Source organism: Euleptes europaea, chromosome 16 (genome assembly GCF_029931775.1).
Source record: "Euleptes europaea isolate rEulEur1 chromosome 16, rEulEur1.hap1, whole genome shotgun sequence".
In the NCBI taxonomy this organism is placed as follows: Eukaryota; Metazoa; Chordata; class Lepidosauria; order Squamata; family Sphaerodactylidae; genus Euleptes; species Euleptes europaea.
Genome location: NC_079327.1, coordinates 44,108,500 through 44,127,817, shown reverse-complemented (window position 1 = coordinate 44,127,817; position 19,318 = coordinate 44,108,500). Strand labels below are relative to the sequence as shown.

Here is a 19,318-nt window from a genome sequence, read left to right as displayed (position 1 = left end):
CTGCACACCTGTTGCTATTAATGCCAGCTAGCATTTCCATGGAAACCAGACCCAAAATCTCAGCATCACTTGTCTATATCTATCTTTACACACATATACACACTCTTCAAAGGAGTTTGCCTCTTTATTTATCTGTCTCTTTGTTACAGGAATTTAAGACAAGGTGAAAATTAAGCCTACTGCTGGATAAAGGAAACCAGGTAGATAGAGTGAACAGAAAAAGACACTGCAAGACACTGCAATCCATGGCCAAAAGGAGAGGGGAATTAGCATGCATGTGCTTTATGCAATTAAAATGAATTTTAACCCTAATCAGATATCTATATAATTGGTTTTAATTGACTGTGTTAACCTAATGGAAAGAAAGAAAGAAGGAAAGAAAGAAAGAAAGAAAGAAAGAAAGAAAGAAAGAAAGAAAGAAAGAAAGAAAGAAAGAAAGAAAGAAAGAAAGAAAGACGCTCACCATTATGAAAAGAAACTAGTTTAAGGTTAATTTAACCATCTAGTCCTCTTGAACACCATCCCAGTGGCTGTAGTTTGGCTACCAAACTCAGTCTTCTCACATAAGAAACAGTCTGTATGGAGACTGAATGTGCCTAAGGGAAAACAGCACCACAGTGGCAAGTACCACCCCCATGGATGACACTCTATTTATTTAGATTTTCTTGAGATATTTATAATTTTCTTTTCTTGTCCAAATCACCTTACAATATCATTCTCCTCGCCTCCATTTTATTCCCACAACAGCAACCCTGTGAAGTAGGTTAGGCTGAGAGGGAGTAGCTTGAGGACGTGTAAGGTCTTACATACAAACAAGTTACATATATGCACACCACTCCATGAGATCATGAACCCTGAAAAAACCAAGTCCTGATCACTCTGAAAGAGCCCAGCAACACTGCTATGTGTGCAGGACCTAATATACACCCTCAAGTGAATGTGCGTGTTTTGAGGCTTGCAATCTCCCCTTTCCCCCACATGTATTTTATTTTCAAGAATTTTTTTTGTGAAAAGGACTATAAAACTGCACATCCAAGGAAACTCTAAGCCTTAAAATGGTTTACAAGCCAGCTGGTTGGCCACTGTCTGAGACCGGATACTGGACTAGATGGACCACTGGTCTTCTTATGTTCTTGATTCCATAATAGTAGCCAATGTGGTATAGTGGTTAAGAGCAGCGGACTATAATCTGAAGAACCAGATTTGATTCCCCACTCCCCCATATGAGCTGCAGACTCTAATCTGGTAAACCGGGTTTGATTCCACACTCCTCCACATGAAGCCTGCTGGATGACCTTGGGCCAGTCACAGTTCTCTCACAACTCTCTCAGACCCACCTACCTCACAAGGTGCCAGTTGTGGAGAGGGGAAGGGAAGGTGATTATAAGCCGCTTTGAGACTCCTTAAGGGTAGAGAAAAGCGGGGTATAAAAACCAACTTTTCTTCAATGTCTTTAACAAAGAACATCAGTGAGTCTAGCATGTCATAAGCCACATATATGATCTAATATTTTTCAGGTCAACTTGACTGAAATTAGGGAATTTTGACCAGCTTCTTGTGTTAATGGCATGTGTTGTTCATAAATCTAACTAATAATGCTTTCATTTTACCACCAGAAGAGCAGCATCAACAAAGTCTGAGCACTTTTCAAAGTTTCTCCCAACATGCTCCATTAGAGCAGACTGCAACATGTCAAAACATAAATAAATCAAGCTGGGAACTACCTGTCCAAGCTTGAAAGCCTTGTTGGGAAGGTTAGTGAACAGTACAGTAGCATGTATCCCTCTTTGCTGAAAGGAGACATTTTCTTAAATACAACCCCCCTAATCCTAAATCCCTTGGTTTACACGGAAGATAGTTCCACTGATTTCTATCAACCTTACTTCCAAGTAAGTACAATAAAGTGCACAAGATCTATCTAGTATATGCTCCTGGCAAATTTTAGGTCATGTGCATCCCTAAACAGAAGTCAAGGAAGCAGTCAACCAGAAGGCTGGTATTTTGCACATTTCATTATGTTTGTTTTTTCACTGCACCAAGGGAGAGCAGAACAGATCAGCTTCCATGATGGAACACATGACTCCAGGAGTTCAGAAATGCATGCAGCAATCAAGTACACATACACAGGCAAGCCCTTTAGTTTTCTGTCCCTCTGCTAGACTAGCCTTTCTGCTGGCCACTCTGTGGGAAACTCAGGGGCACCAAGGGAAATAAGAGGGCTAGGATAACGTCCATATTTCATCACAACAGGGAACTCCATCTAGCCCTCTCCTTTACCTGTCTTGGTCGGTGGCTTATTTCCCCTCGACTTGACTTGGTTAGAGCAGAGAGGGAGCCCCACCTCACCCCAGTGCCACAGCTATTGCCTTCCCCTGCCCTGTTCATCCTTTTCAAATCTTTCTCACCTTGCTTGCTCCTCTCCATTCCTCTACACCAAGCTCATTATCCTCACTTTCTGCTTCTGAGTCAGACTATGGCCCAGTGGGTGACATCATTCCTTGGGCCAGAATTTCACCATGGCTGAGCCAGGTGGGCATCTCACTGGCACAGAACCAAAGGGCAACCAGACAGTCCCACAGTTGCTATAGGCTCTTCCCATCGCAGAGCCTTGGCATTTGTTAGAAAACTATACAATTCAAAAACAATAAAGTAATAATAATAATAATAATAATAATAATAATAATAATAATAATAATAAACAATAAGATTTCTAGAAGCACATTGGGAGGAAGAGCTTCCAGGCCCAGATTTGTTGTCTGCGAAGCTCCAAACTGATTTACCCAATATGACACCAGCAGAGAATCACACCTATTTTATGGTTGCCCTACCAACTTGCTTGATTTGACAACATCCTAAAATAGGGCAGATGCTTGGGGCTGATGTAACAGCTCTAGCTTCTTGTAGCCCTGCTAGACACATGCATCTTTAAAGTTTATTGATCATCCACTAATTTTACAGTGATGAAAAGAGAAAGGAAAATTATCCCCCATCCTCTAAGCTGCACCATTTGTATGCACCAATATTTGAATATTTTTGTTAAGTACAAAACATTAATACAAGTATTGACTAAAATCAATTACATAAAACCTAATTGCTTGTTAGTAGGTATTGTAACCCTAGACTGCTCCTTCCATATACACCATCACAAAGGTTTTTAAGACAAACCTACATTCATGCCTGTTGCCAAATTCAGAGCTCCTCCAGAGAAGAGCATTTGACTAGATATTGAAATTAGGGTTGCCAGGTTGCTCCTCGCCACCAGCGGGAGCTTTATGGGGGTGTGGCTGGTGGCCGCCATTGGGGCATGCACGTGACCTGCCATCACTTCTGGGTTTACCTGGAAGCACCGGGGACACTCTAGCAATCATTCATAGAGTTGCAGAGGCAATTGCTAGAGAGTCTGTGTCTCTTCCGGGTAAACCTGGAAGTGATGTCAGCGCATCACACAGGTTATGTGTGCCGATCACTGCCCCCCTTTTGCTGGCCTTCTTTTGCCTGCCAACCAACTAAGGGTCAGTGGGCAGCCTGGTGGATTGGCGGGCTTTTGCCTGCCCCCCACCGGGCAGTTGGCAAGCCTAGCTGAAATGCATGCACACTTTAAGGATTATGACGCAAAAGCTGATAGGAGGTAGTTTTCAACTGCCTTCCAGTAGTTAATGAGTTAAATGGATGATCCTTACTTTTGGAAGAGAAGCTCTGGAGCCTGAACTCTGAGTGGTCATTGTCAGGACTGTGGTGATGCCCAAGGCAACTCTGGCTGGAGCAGCATCCATGTTGATCCAGAAGGAAACCCAGGACAAAATGACGATCAGCAGGCTAGGAATGTACATCTGGATTAAATAATATCCCATCTGACGCTCCAAATGAAACTTTACTTCAATGCATGTAAATTTTCCTAGAACATGAAATTGCTTTTATAAATCATTTTGTACATTTTAATATTATTTTATTATGAGCATAAAATAACTGCCTGAGGCACATGGCTTTTGAAGCTTCTGAGATTATTCATTCTAGATTCATTCCTTTATGAAGCACATGAATGTACTGTATAAGTTTTAACTTCAGCTGACATTTTACTTTGATGGAGCTGACCGCTTGTTAATCACTTGAGACATGAATCATTTGGCACAACTGACTCTAACATTTTGATTCTGTCCTTCAAAAATAGAAAGAGGACTGAAAAATTATAATATTGGAAAATACAGAGAAAACATGAGAACTTTTGTTTTCTTTATTAAGGAAGCTGAAATTCTTTCAGCGATGGGAGTGTTCTGGAAGCAGAAAAGAGTTGCTGTTGAAAGGTACTGTGAAATTTCAAGGATCTCTCCTTTTTTATTGCCCTTTCAGTTGAGCAAGGAGCTCAACATTTATGAAAATAGAGTGCCCCAAGTCAAAGAAAAACTGAAGTAAGCCTCATTGGGTATTGTTAGGACACGCAAACAATAGAGAAGCAGTCCTCTTACTTCATATGCATAGGTAGGGGAAGGATGAGATCATGGAAATTAGGGGGATCCCAAAGAAGGACTATGATAGAAAGGAATGAAGATTGGTATCAATACTGTTACAAGTGGGAACCCACAAGGACTTATGGGAGATATCTCATTTCCCCCTCCCCCACTATTTGTTATTCCCCTTTCCTGAAAACCCCCATAGCCTCTCCCCTTTTCCTGCTCCCTTCTCTCCTTCCAGGTTGCCAACTTCCAAGGGTGTGTGTGGAGATCTCCTAGAGTCACAACAGATGTCCCAACTACAGAGATCAGTTCCCCCTTACGGTTGCCAGTTCCAGGTTGGGAAATTCTTGGCGATTTGAAGGTTGAGACTTGGGAGGGTGAGATATGGAGAAGAAGCAACTTCAGCATTGTATAATACCATAGACTCCAACCCCAAAGCAGCTATTTTCTCCAGGGGAACTGATCTCTGTCATCTGGACAGCAGTTATAATTCTGGGAGATCTCCAGCCCTCACCTGGAGGTTGGCAACACTTGTTCCCCTGAAGGAAATGGCTACTTTGGAGGGTGGAGTCTATGGCATTATACCCCTCTGAGGCCCCTGCCCTCCTCAAACCCCACCCTCCCCAGGGTCTACCCCCCCACATCTCCAGGTATTTCCTAACCTGGAGTTGGCAACTCTATCTCCTTCCCACCAACAGCCAACCTACCTTTATCTGCCCCTCTTTATTAAGCTTTCCCTTCCCCCCCTGGCCAGGACTCTACCTAGGAAAACTGTGGCTTAGTTGTGTGGTGCTGGCTATTGAGCCAGGCCCACTTGCATTGTAAGAAACCCTCAAGTATTTGTGGTGTGGCACTACAGCTCCCCCTGTATTTAGGGTTGCCAGCTCTGGGTTGGGAAATACCTGGAGACTTTGGGGTGGAGCCTGAGGAAGGCGGGGTTTGGAGAGGGGAGGGACTTCAATGCCATAGAGTCCAATTGCCAAAGCAGCCATTTTCTCCAGGGGAAGTGATCTCTGTCGCCCGGACATCAGTTGTAATAGTGGGAGTTCTCCAGCCACCACCTGGAGGTTGGCAACCCTGCCTGTATCCCTTTCTCCATACTATTTCCTCTTTCTGCTCTCCAGGAAACCCCCATATCTTCTCCTCTGCCTCATTCTCTTCTTTTCAGCCTTTCATCAACCTACCTTCTTTCTGCCTAGGGTTGCCAGGTTACTGGAACTTGCAAGTAAAACTTGGATTGCAATAAGAAGCTATTCAACCAAAGGGCAATCACTTCTAAGGTTGCTTAGCAACAGCCTCTGAGGGAACCCATTGCTTAAAGCTAAAGGAACTCCTTTTATCATGTTCAGGTTTTTAAAAAAACCCTATGGTGTTTTTTTTTTTTTTAAATTTCATATTTTTTTCAGAAACCTGGGACCTATTTCAGGTTTGTAGAAAGATCTATCTTGCCCGTTCACCATTCCAGTCACCAGATTTAAGTATCCAAAGATTTGGCCGTCTTTGCTATTAGAATATAAGATACCACTGGCTACTTCTAGCACTGCCAATCAGCCCAAGAGGTGTCACATGCAGCAGTATGAGCCACATTAATTTTCATTTATTTCAAATATTCTTATTCCCATTAAAATTCACAGTATATAAAATGTGAAAGATCTGGTTTAAGCTGTTGCCTTCTAGCAGCAGTCTATACTTTATTTAGGAGACCTTATTACAAACTCTGAAAATGACAGCAGTACAAGGGTAGTTAGGGCCCTAGGCAAAAGTCCAGGATGGATCCCCAGAATCACTGCCAACTTCTTGCCATCTCGTTCCCCCACCAGGACCTAGCAAGAGTGACTTTCACCACGTACAAGGTAGGCAGGAGCTGCTGCTGCTGGAAGCCAGCTGCCCAAGACAGACAGAGGTGGTGACAGTGGTTACCACCACAAGTTCTCTCTATCCATTTTCTCCACAGTTTTTTTTTTGTGTGCCGTCAAGTCACACCTGACTTATGGCAACCCCATAGGGTTTTCAAGGCAAGAGACGTTCAGAGGTGGTTTGGCATTGCCTGCCTCTGACTAAATGTATTAGCATAGCTGAAAATTTGCATGTTATTAGCTTTTGCAGAGCATCTCTACGTTGTTCTAATGATCAACAATTGAGGCAATGCACTCGCACCTCCTGAATTTACACTTACAGTAAAATCCCAAGCAGAGTTACACCACTCTAAAGCTACTGACTTCAACAGACTTAGAAAGGTATAACCCTGTTTAGGGTTGCACTGAAAAAGTGCTGTAGGGAGATCACGTGATTGAATTCTCTTCCATGAAAAACATGTCAGAGAATAGACTGTGCTACAATTCTTTCCTGAGCAATTAATGTTCTGTGTTTGGAGACTTTTGTTTAATGGAGAGGAAAGAGACTAGAAAGATTCCAGGAAAGATACTAGAGCAGATAATTAAACAGACGGTCTGTAAGCACTTAGAAAGAAATGACGTGATCACTGACAGTCAACACGGGTTTCTCAAAAACAGGTCATGCCAAACTAATCTCATATCTTTTTTTGAAAGAGCGACAAGTATGGTAGATGAAGGGAATGCTGTAGATGTAGTGTACCTTGATTTCAGTAAAGCCTTTGATAAAGTCCCTCATGAACTTCTTGAAGCAAAGCTAGAAAAATGTGGGCTGGACACTGCTACTATTAGGTGGATTGGTAATTGGTTGACCAACTGAACCCAAAGGGTGATCATTAATGGCACAACTTCATCCTGGAGAGGAGTGACCAGTGGGGTGCCACAGAGGTCTGTCCTGGGACCGGTACTATTTAATATTTTTATAAATGACTTGGATGATGGAATAGAGGATATGCTAATCAAATTTGCAGATGACACCAAGTTGGGAGGGGTAGTTAATACCCCAGAGGACAGGATCAGAGTTCAGAATGACCTTGATAGACTGGAGAGCTGGGCCATAAGCAATAAAATGGATTTCAATAGGGAGAAGTGTAAGGTACTTCACCTAGGCAGAAACAACATAAGGCACAGGTACAGGATGGGAGATAGTTGGCTTGACAACAGTACATGTGAAAGAGATCTGGGAGTCTTAGTGGACTACAAACTGAACATGAGTCAACAGTGTGATATGGCGGCTAAGAAGGCCAATGCAATTCTGGGCTGCATCAATAGGAATATTGTGTCTAGATCAAGGGAAGTAATACTACCACTGTATTGTGCATTGGTCAGACCTCACTTGGAATACTGTGTCCAGTTTTGGGCTCCACAATTTAAGAAGGATGTTGACAAGTTGGAGCGTGTCCAGAGGAGGGCGACCAGAATGGTCAAAGGTCTGGAATCCATGCCCTATGAAGAGAGACTTAAGGAGATGGGTTTGTTTAGTCTGGAGAAGAGAAGGTTAAGGGGTGACATGATAGCCATGTTTAAGTATTTGAAGGGATGTCATGTTGATGAGGGAACTAGCTTGTTCTCTGTATCTCCAGAGACTAGGACACGGAGTAATGGATTTAAACTAAGAGAAAAGCGATCCCACCTAAACATTAGGAAGAACTTTCTGACTGTGAGGGCTGTTCGATGGTGGAATGTGCTGCCTTGAAGGGTGGTGGAGTCCCCATCTTTGGAGGTCTTTAAGCAGAGGCGGGATGGCCATCTGTTGGGAGTGCTTTGATTGTAGGATCCTGCATGGCAGGGGGTTGGACTGGATGGCCCTCGTGGTCTCTTCCAACCTTGTGAACTTGTGAACTTGAGAGGCATTCATTCATGTGATTTTCCTACCTTCCATCTGGAGACAGGCCAGATACAGGTCCACTTTCTTCAGGACATAAGAACAGAGTGCCTGATCACACCAGTGGCCCATCTAGTCCAGTAGACACAGCAGCCAACCAGTTGCCCAGGAGGGCCAAACAAACTAGGCATAGAAGCCAAGGGCCTACATTTCTGCTGCCTCCCAGAACTGGTATTTAAAGTTTTGCAGCCTCTGTATATGGAGGCTCCCTCCAGTCACCATGGCTAGTAGCCGTTGATGTACCTCTTCTCTATCTATCGATGCTCGTGGCCATCACTGCCTCCACTGTCAGTGAATGCCACAGTTTAACTACTTTTTGAGTAAAGAAGTGTTATCTGTCTTATCTGCTAGTTTCAAAAACTCTGTCATTAAGTGTTCAAAAATTATAACAAGCAATCATGTCATTTAGAAATAATAATGTTTGGTTTCTTTTTGGTTCTGACAGTTTGCAAACCATGCCACGAAGCAGAAAAGCATCGCATTTGATGCTAATCAGCTAGGAAAACCTACAGATATGGTAGGGAGACTCTTATATAACAACTTACCCCAATTTATAATGTCTCCTGTCATTTGTGGCAACGGTTGCTAATTTAAAATGGTAAAAACAAATGCTCACCAGTATTGTAATGCTTTGTGCAATAGCCAAGTTCCTTCTCTTCTTTCAAAATAAACTGTGGCAGAGTTAACCCTTCTGCTACTTGCACTGGGCCATCACTCATCCACTCAAAGATCAAATCATTCATGGTGTAGCCAACTAGAAGAAGCAAATGCATTTCATTAGATAATAATGGAGTGGCAACCTCTGAAGCCAAAAGGGGAAAACTTTGGCAGTGCAAGCATGCTTCCTTTTGAATGGGAAAAGAAAAACGGCAAATGAATTAAATTACCTCTTAGACAATGCTTTACCAACTGCCATTGTTTAGAAAATATGTCGTTATACTAATGAATGTGTAACTCTGATATACATCTGGAAAGCATTGGCTGTAACTGCACAGATTCCTGTGATAATATCTTGAAATTTTGGGGAAATGTGCTATCTGTTATGGAATGTATTCTCCACTCACATCATCTTACATCTAGTACTCAGGAGATGTTATGTTGTGTTCCTTTCACTTGGACTGGAAGCCGCCAGCCACACATTTCAGGAGCAAGATTCATGTGACTACTGTATCATCTGATAATGTGATAATGTTATTGTATAAATGTGCGGCTGGCAAGCTACAGCTTCACTGAACAGAACTCAGTGTAACACTTGTTGATGGCTGACTGGATGAACAAGACAAAGAACATGCAACACACTTCATATGAACAAATACACAAGCTATCTTATGCTGAATCTGACTGTGGTTCTCTCTAGCCTAGTACTTTCTACTTAGAGTTACATCAGCTCTCCACACTCAGGCAGAGGGATCTGTCCTGACTCTGTTTCCTGAAGTTGTTTTAACTGAAGATAGTTCAGGGATTTTACTTCTTTGATGCCTAAAATGTATCCTGTGATTTTCTGGATATGTACCTGAAATTATTTATAGCATTAGAATATATAAAACAACAAACAGGATTGAAGCTGAGATATTGTGAACAAAAAGTGTGTATTTTAACACAGAGCTATGGCTGGAGCCCATTGCTCTCAAAAGTCAAACTAGTTCTGTCATTTGAAAATGCTCTATTATTGACGCAACTACCAAATGTGAGATGGGCTGAATTTAACGCTGATAAATTTAACGTTGTTAAATTCAGGTTGTTTTACAAATTTAAAATGCAGCCATATAATCCCCAAACTTGCTGTATCAGCAGAAAAGAACACGCTGGCAGCACAATGTCACTAAGCATGAGGTTGCTGCAGCATAAAAGCGATATTAAATATGGACATCTCAAGCAGTAAAAAGTTCACAGATACAAAAAAGGAGCAGCTGATTACTTACAGCTCTCTAGTTGCATTGTGCACGTTTGTACATCCATGGGAAAGTTCTTCAGGTCCATGGGACAAGATAAGGTTAGCGTTAGCCTAAAGGTACACAGAAAGATTGCACTATATTTAGTATGCATGGAATTACAGACAGAAATGGGCCAACAAGATATTAAATAACAAAGGCTCTTCATCTACTCGTTCTGGTAGTGAAACAAGGTCAGTATGCCAGATTCTGCTTATCTTAAGGGTTGGTCTTTTTCTGACAATGAAGAACACAAGGTATTAACATAGATATGTGTGATACAGGGTTAAAAACAATATTTTAAAAAATTGTAAAGAAATTACACATAGGACAATTCATGTGCTCTAGGAATTGTACTATATGTAATTTCTTTACAATCCTTAAAATACTGTTTTTAACCCTGTATCACACATTTAAAAAAAGGTCAAGGTCCCCTGTGCAAGCTCTGGGTCATTCCTGACCCATGGGGTGACGTCAGTGTCTCTGGCTGGTGCTGCCATGGCAGCGGCTGAAGACTGGCATCCGGGCCTCCCCGCCAGCATTGGAGCCACTAACGCCGGCATAAGTAGCCCGGACGCCGGCACAGGGGGGCCCAATGCCGGCGCAGCCCATTCCTGGCCACCTGAGGACTTCTGTCCTCAGAAGTCAGGAATGCGCTGTCAATCTCACTCTTTCTCACCTTAAACACATAAGACAGTCAAGTACACAAGCCTTAGACTATGGCCACTATAATACAAATGGAATTTTTAAAATAGGATAGGAATTAAACCAAATTTGACCCTGGTTCAAAAACTGGATAGAATCTATATTCTTTTGCAAACCAGAACATAAGTCAAATCTGTTACTTGAATGTCTCTGTTAAATCGAAACCAGAACAGAACCTTACATTCATAATGGTTCACGCATCACAGTGGCCCATCTTATATAGTACTATACAAAGGTTATTAGAAAATGAAAGTCCTTCCGATTTTAACTAACGCAAAAAAAAAGCTGACAATTCAGTGAGACTTTTATAATGCAAAGGCTGATACAGCAATAAAATTTAATTTGTCTGGTGTTATAAACTATATGGTCGTATATCTGGTTTACCCAGTTGCCCATAAAGCAACAGACACGGTAAACCAAAGAATCTCAATTTGAAAAATCAATACAAAACTAAATAAACATACTTTTTGTTACTCATATCCCGTGAATGTTTTTATTTCTGAAAGACATAAAGTAGGCTCTGATTTAGGGAACTTTAGGCTGGAATAAATTCTATAAGGTCTCTAAGGTGCTACCGGACTCCTGTTTTATCTTGCAGCCTCAGATAAACACAGCTTCCCATCTGGAATTTTCCTTACATGATACATTCCTTAGAGGTTAGTTGTATGCTCAAGGCATTTAAAATGTGTGCAAGGGATTCCACGATATGTGTGACATTGTTATGCAGAGGTCAGAACTAAAATAAAACATTAACACTGTGACAAGGGGGTGGAAAAGGTTTTATTTTAAATGTGTTGTGGTTTATGTATAATCATTACCCAGGCTCGAACTGATCTTGACTTAATTTTTCTTACATTCTTGCAGCATATAGGTCAGAGGCCGAACATCCTGTAGTTGGATTTGCTTTGGGAAACCATACATCAGTGGTACTACAAAACTAACATGTTTCTTAGACCCATATTTATAACACAGTTGAGACAGTGCATTTCCCCTTCCTCCTCCTCATGGGCTCTGGCCTTTCCCAGGCTATTTATTTTCAAAGGTAAAGCACTGAAAAGGTTCCCCAGTCTCCAAGGAATGTGCTTATTGGAAACATCTGAGCCCTTTGGAGAAATATGGGCAATAAAGGCTGTAAAAATAAATAACACTGCAGTCCTAACAACCTTTTCTTGAAAGCAAGCCCCACTGAACAGCCCTGAGCAGGGCACTCATTCGGGTCAAATTAATCATGACTATCTCTACAAGTCCAACCCAAAGATGTGCAACTATTTTAAAGTAATTTTAAAATGCTGTGAGGGCCTGATTGTGATGCGGCTCACAGCATGGCAGACTAAGGCACTCTGGTTCTCTCCTGCACCTTTCTAAGTGCTAAAGCAACCAGGGGTGGTGGTGGTGCAGCCATAGAGTTTCTGGTGATGCTTACAGCCACCCTATCTCACTTCCAGGGTTCTTTATAAGGAGAGAAGTTCTGAGACTGGACATTTGATATTGTTCGGTTATTCTAGCTACAAATGTTTAAAAAACTGTTTTTAATAAGATGCATTACAAATCTCCGCACGCGGTACAATGCAGTCAACCCTCTTGTGCTCTTTCTATTTCATTCATTGTCTCCAGTGCCCTGACCAGGGTTCTCCTGGAAGTGACGATGCGGTACATAAGACATTGACAGCGCATTCCTGAGCTCTTTCGGCAAAAGAGCTCAGGAGGCGAAAAAGGGGCTGCACCGCACAGAGTGGCCCGGCGCCGGCGGGGAGGCCCAGATGCCGTTCTCCCCACGCTGCTCTGGCAACGCGGCACAGGGACGCCAGCCCAGCCTTGCGCCGGTGTCCGGACGGCGCACTTCTGTGCACACTCCTTTTAGGTGGCGTATCTCCTGTGCAACCCTATGAAGGATTGCATGGATTTTTCCTGCCACAAGGAGGTTTTGGCCCCAGTGGGGGGTGGCGAAACCGCCGTCCCAGGAGACCCGGCAGCCCTGATATTCACACAGCTACCCTTAATTTTGTGCAGTGACAGAGACTACGTGATGATTTTCTTTTGAAAAGATATACTGTAACTTGATGTGATATGCCAAGGAATTCAATGACGTTTCCATTATGTTTTTAGAAAGTCCATGAAAGTAAATTTAAATATGAGTGCAGTTAATGGTGAACAATTGAAGTGATTAAGCTTCCTCTTCCAGAGTGACATTTTTGTTGTTGTTGTTTGCATTACCCTTACTTTATAAGGAGAGAAGTTCTGATACTGGACATTTGATATTGTTTGGTTATTCCAGCTACAATTTTTTAAAAACCTGTTTTTAATATGATGCATTAAAAATCTCTGCACGCAGTACAATGCCATCAACCATCTTGTGCTCTTTATATTTCATTCATTGTCTCCAGTGCCCTGACCTGGTTGGCCCAAGCTAGCCTGACCACATCAGATCTCAGAAGCTAAGCAGGGTCAGCCCTGGTTAGCAACTGGATGGGAAACCACCAAGGAATGCCAGGGCTGTTGTGCAGAGGGGAGGCAATGGCAAACCACCTCTGTTAGTCTCTTGCCTTGAAAACTCTATGGGGTTGCCATAAGTCGGCTGCAACTTGACGGCATTTTACACACACACAATTGTCTACAATACAAAATTACAATTAATGGGAAACCCTTGTCTAGTCAAGAATTCCATGCAAGGCTTCTGAGAGACACCAGGCCCGTTGACGCACTAGCAAATAACACCGCAACAGAAACGCGCTCACCACCGCAGATTCCAAAATGATTTTAAAATTCTGTACCCATCTATCGCCCTATCAAAGGGAGAAGACCCGATTTTTTGAGAAAAAATCCGGGTCTTCTCCCTTCGCACCCAGCGATCTTGAGTGCAGTAAAGTTTGAAAGAAGGGAGGGCCAGCACCCCCGCCATCACAGTGGAGCCCTCGTCCCGAGAAATGCGCATGCGTGGCACACTCCGCATGGATATTAGGAAAAAATGTGATTGGCCAGTTTTCGGCCTGAGGGATTGTGGGATGGCAGCGAGGAGAGAAATAAAGTGGATTTTCAGATCGCACTCCAGGCTTCGGGTGGGAAAAACGGCTTTTTAAATTTTTTATATGCGATTTCTGTTAACGCGGAGAAATCGTGCGCTGAGGCCGCTTCCAACATCCTTTGCGTGACATGAGGTGCGGACATGCAGGGAAAACGCACGTGAGAAGGCGGTGCAAATGGTGAGTGCGGACACGGCCCAGGTAAGACTCTCTCTGGGGCCCTTTGACATTTATGAGGACACATACAAGATGCTTGATTAAAACAAGTATGCTGCTGCTATCACACAAAGGCACCTTGCCCAGTTCTGATATCCTAGAATTTTGTACCCTAGTCATTCCCTCTTGGTGGTTCTGGGTCCATGGAAGTCCTCCCTGTTTGTCTCAGACGGTCACCTTCTTCAAAGCTCTATCCATTCACAAGTCACAATAGTACGATAAAATCAATCCTTTCAAACCAGGTGATAAAAATTCCATCCTGCCCAAGGCGGGTTGGCAAACAGCATCTGTTTTGGTGGATCACAAACTGAGCGCATCTTGTTTGGCATAACAGATTACGAGGTGTGACCCAATGAGTTTCGAGTGCGCCTATTCTCCCCGTCTGAGGCAAAGCATTCTGCACCTAAAGCATCTCTGTGGAATTTTTGTTTTGCCTTTGCCTGCAGACCTACATGGTAAGAAATTCCACAACTTCCCTAAAGGAGTTTGTTCCAGTGCTCAGTTAACTACTAGATGTGATTTTTTCAAACAAGTTAATTTCAGGATTGCCAGACCATCTTTCTTTCCATAGAGCATCCCAGCAGCTGCAAGGAACACTTTTTAAAATCACCAAAAGAGCCTGATTTGGATTGGGAACATGGTGCGAGGGGAGGAGGAGCGTCTGCTTCCCTCAAGGAACCAAAATGGCCCCGGGGGGGTGTTATTTGCCCCATTTGGGACTTGTAAGTGCAGTATGCTGCACATCCCATGGGCTGTTTCAGCTCAGGAAAGTGACCAGGGGAAGGCAGAAGCCCTCCTGCAATGTGCTCCCAATCACACTCTGTAGTGCTTTAAAAATTAGTTCCCCACTGCTGCTGTGTTGCTGCAGTGAAAGCGGGTTGGGTTTGGGTTTCCCGGATCAGGCTGGTTTAAAAATGTCATGTCGAGTTTGGCCTGAACCCTTACCTGGTCATTGAAACCTACCACTTCTTGTACTATTCCCAAGTGTTCCCATTCTTCTATCTGATATACTTTTAACAGTCCAGTCCTGGGGGGGGAGGGTGTTTCCCCAGGGAGCTGACTGACCTTTACACCAGTGTAGCTCTGAGATACACTGGCGTAAGGGCTAGTTACGCTGGCATAAGCCCCCAGCTCCTCTCTACTGCTCTTGGGCATTGGTGCAGTGCCACACCGGTGGCCCATCAGTGCAACTGAGGTGTAAGCCCCTGCACCAGCATGATGTAGCCCATCAGCTCTAAAAACATGATGTAGCCCATCAGCTCTAATTGTACTAAAAAAATCAAGTGCCCCCCGCCCCACTGCGGCCATGCCCATGAGGCCTGAAGCAGCTGAGGGTGTCAAATGCAGGCACGACCAATTGTCTCCCAACCCTGTGATAGCCAAGCCCCCTCCCCGGCACCAAACCTAGGGTTCCCAGGTTCTCCTTCACCACCGGCAGGAGGTTTTTGGGGCGGAGCCTGAGAAAGGCAGGGTTTGGGGAGGGGAGGGACTTCCATGCCCTATAGTCCAGATGCCAAAGCGGCCATTTTCCCCAGGTGAACTGATCTCTATCAGCTGGCGATCAGTTGTAATAGCAGGAGATCTCCTGCTAGTACCTGGAGGTTGGCAACCCTCGGTGGGATGCTGCCAACAGGGAGTCAGCATCCCTGGCCATGCCCCTTCCTGCCCCCGGGCTGTGATGAGCTCTGGGCTGGGCCCTCGAGCTTGCCAGCCCCTGGTATGCTACAGCACAGTTGCTATGGATGGTGACATGGTTGCTGCCTCAAAAACCCAACTACGAACTCTTTTTACTACCGGCCACTCATTAACCAAACCCAGACTAGCAGTTCCACTGTTACATCAACTGCTGGCCGCCACATCACCCTTAGGATTGCACTGCCCATATATGAACACTGGCTTGCTACCTGCCTTTAGCTCCATGTCTATAGATTAGAAATAGCCCCTCCTTTCTTCTCATCCGCATAAGGTTTTGCCCCTTTGTAGCTCTCCTGTGAAATCTTTAAAACTGGTTAGCATCCTTGAAGTGCGGGCACCCACCCAGAGCTCAGCACACCATTACAAAAAGGATCTCTGACTGCTAAGCAGAGCACTGCTGTTACTGTTCAAGTCTTGGAAACAATCTGCTTCTGTTTGTTTAGTCTGATAGTGCTCATTTACAAATCAGACACTCTGGAGTACTTAACCACCGCATTGTGATAGCAGTGCTATAGTGCAGTACTATAGTGCCAAGAGGAATATTTCACATAGTATGTGGATCACCATGGGTCATAACCCTCTCATACCAGATGCAACGACTGCCTGTTGGGCTCTTGTGTACGCAGATGTGTACCTTGGCCTCTCTCCAGTAAGCATTCTCCAAAATCCTATTAGCACTGATTTCCATAAGGAAGAGTCTGCCAATTTTTTAAAGCCTTTCCAGCCAAGAACAGCCCTTTCTGCATACAAAATTATATATAGGTTCTGCCAACATTCCCCCCATTTTTAATTAAATATGGCATGCTCATTTTTGATAGAGATGATGCTGGACAGATTTAAAACACAGGCATTTTGAGTTCAGAAGGCAAGCTGCTATTTTCATTAATTTATTTTTCCTGCCTTGCAATAAGAGATGTGATTTAAAACACTGCAGGCTCCGTTAACGAAGCAAAGAATACAGTCGGTAAACCTGGGATGCTCAGTTAGTTTTTAAGCTCTCCATATATGAAGTCAAAACTAAGAGATATACATGGTCCATGTATGAATCAAATTCCTTTGTGGAAGCCATGTTAGTCTGCTGCAACCAAAACTACACAGTTGTGGCATAAGCTTTCATGAGCCAAAGTCTACTTCATCAGATGCAAGAGCTGCTCCATTCAGTAGGCAAAGATACATATATCCAAAGTTACAAACAGCAAGTAGGGTTATCAGCTCTGGGCTGGGAAATACCTGGAGACTTTGGGGGGAGGGAGCCTAGGGAGAGAAGCATTTTGGGGGAGGGACCTTAGCAGGGTATAATGCCACAGAGTACACCCTCCAAAGCAGCCATTTTCTCCAGGAGAACCGACCTTGGTCATCTGGAGATCAATTGTAATAGTAGGAGATCTCCAGGTGCCACCTAGATGTTGGCAATCCTAGCAAAAAAGCAAAAAATTCATGACATTTGATTGAATTGCGTACTATTTTTGACTGCATCTTGTTTTCTTCTGTGCTATGCCGTGTTAGGTAACGCGTCTAAGGAAGGTGGCTTCTGGACTTTCTTTGTAATGTGTCCTCTCCCTAGCAAAAAAGCAGGGGAGAGGACACATTACAAAGAAAGTCCAGAAGCCACCTTCCTTAGACGCGTTACCTAACACGGCATAGCACAGAAGAAAACAAGATGCAGTCAAAAATAGTACGCAATTCAATCAAATGTCATGAATTAGAAAACAGAATCTGAATAGTGCACATAAACCTACAAGGGACCTTTACTTTTACAGTAAAAGGTCCCTACTGAAGTCTATGTTTGACAGAATAAGATGCACATGAATTTCAGCTCAGAAGCTTCTCCCTGGAGACTTCCTCTGAAACTCTTCTGGTAAAGTGTTGCAACTTTTAAGTCTATTACTGAATATCGAGGGAGGCTGAAGCACTCCATCACTCATTTCTGAGGGTTTTCATTTTTAATGTTTGGTTGGCATCCATTTACTCTTTTGTGCAGAGACTGTCCAGTTTGGCCAATGTAAAGGGCACTGCGGGAACACGGTCCAGTTAGAGATTGTGCAGGTGAATGAGCTCTTGATGGTATACTTGACATGGTATGAATGGTTATAATTGGGCATTTCAGTATTTGAGAGGGGGGAATCCTAATGGTGCTTTTCCATCTTCTTATAAATACTGCTGAGGTAGCTTCGGGTTGAGCCCCTAGAGCTCCTCCATTTACTGTCTCCAAACTGGAAAAAGCCCTCTGTGCAGCAGAGCCACACTGTAGAGGGGGAAACAGCAACAGTTCCTGCTGAGCCACGACTGATGGCAAGTCTCAGTGGACAAACCCATGACTCTTACTCCAAACTATTACTCCAAGAGCTGGGACTCTTAATCCACAGTTTTGAGCCTCTGACTCAGCCGGAGGACAGCAGCTCATCAGATCAGGCCACTACGGGCTGCTCTATGCATGCACCTTCCTCCCTTGATAGCTGCTACATCAGATGACTGGCATGTGTAAATGAGTCATCATAGAGATATAACACTGCAGACGGAACTTTAATTCCGGCTCTCTGGACTTCAAAAGCAACACTTTGTACTGGCATCAGTTCACAGTTTTTTAGGGTTTACACCTGTATGTGAATCATTTGATTTCTTCTCTGCACTTAAATTGGGGCTGATTCTCACATGCATCTTCATCTCATTCTAACAACTTGTGATAAGTTGCAAATATAACACCATGGAGAACTTTTATTTCACTTTACATAAATTGCTTTCTTACAGAGTAAACTGATATAGCAGCCCCGTGGCGCAGAGTGGTAAGCTGCAGTACTGCAGTCCAAGCTCTGAGTTTGATCCCAACGGAAGTCGGTTTCAGGTAGCCGGCTCAAGGTTGACTCAGCCTTCCATCCTTCCGAGGTTGGTCAAACGAGTACCCGGCTTGCTGGGGGTAAAGGGCAGATGACTGGGGAAGGCACTGGCAAACCACCCCGCAAACAAAGTCTGCCTAGTAAACGTCAGGATGTGACATCACCCCATAGGTCAGGAACGACCCGGTGCTTGCACAGGGGACCTTTACCTTTTAGCTGATATTTTAAACTAACAGTTAGTAGAGAAAATTATGTTATGGACACACATTTATGGGCTAAGCCTTATATATTTATTTAGAAATGTATACCCTGCTTTTATCCCCCATAAGAAACTTACAGCATCTTCCAACATTGTAGGTTAGGCTGAGAGTGTGTGACTTGCCCAAGGTCGCACAGCAAGCTTCCATGGTAGAGTAGCGATTCAATCCTGGGTCTCCCAGATCCCAGTCCAAGCCAGCATGGCGTAGTGGTTAGAGTGCTGACCTAGGATCCAGGAGACACAGGTTCAAATTACCACTCTGCCAAGGAAACTCACTGGGTGACTTTGGACCAGTCACGCACTGTCAACTTAACCTACCACACAGGGTTGTTGGGAGAATAAAATGGAGACTGTTGTAAGCCAGTCAGGGTCCCTACTGGGGAGAAAAGTGGGGTATAAATGAAGTTAATTAACTGTAACCACTACACAA

At 43.7% G+C, this 19,318-nt stretch overlaps 1 protein-coding gene across 6 annotated transcripts in view; it reads right to left on the bottom strand.

The window, feature by feature from the left end:
• The window catches only part of GLRA2 (glycine receptor alpha 2), a 160,903-nt gene that overhangs the window by 96,920 nt on the left and 44,665 nt on the right, over positions 1 to 19,318 (bottom strand). For all 6 annotated transcript variants that reach the window (XM_056861773.1, XM_056861774.1, XM_056861772.1 and 3 more), the window contains 3 exons: positions 10,151 to 10,233; positions 8,845 to 8,982; positions 3,681 to 3,895 (listed from right to left, as the gene is read on the bottom strand). In XM_056861773.1, coding sequence (XP_056717751.1) covers positions 3,681 to 3,895; positions 8,845 to 8,982; positions 10,151 to 10,233 — 436 coding nt within the window. The remainder of the gene's footprint in view (positions 1 to 3,680; positions 3,896 to 8,844; positions 8,983 to 10,150; positions 10,234 to 19,318) is intronic.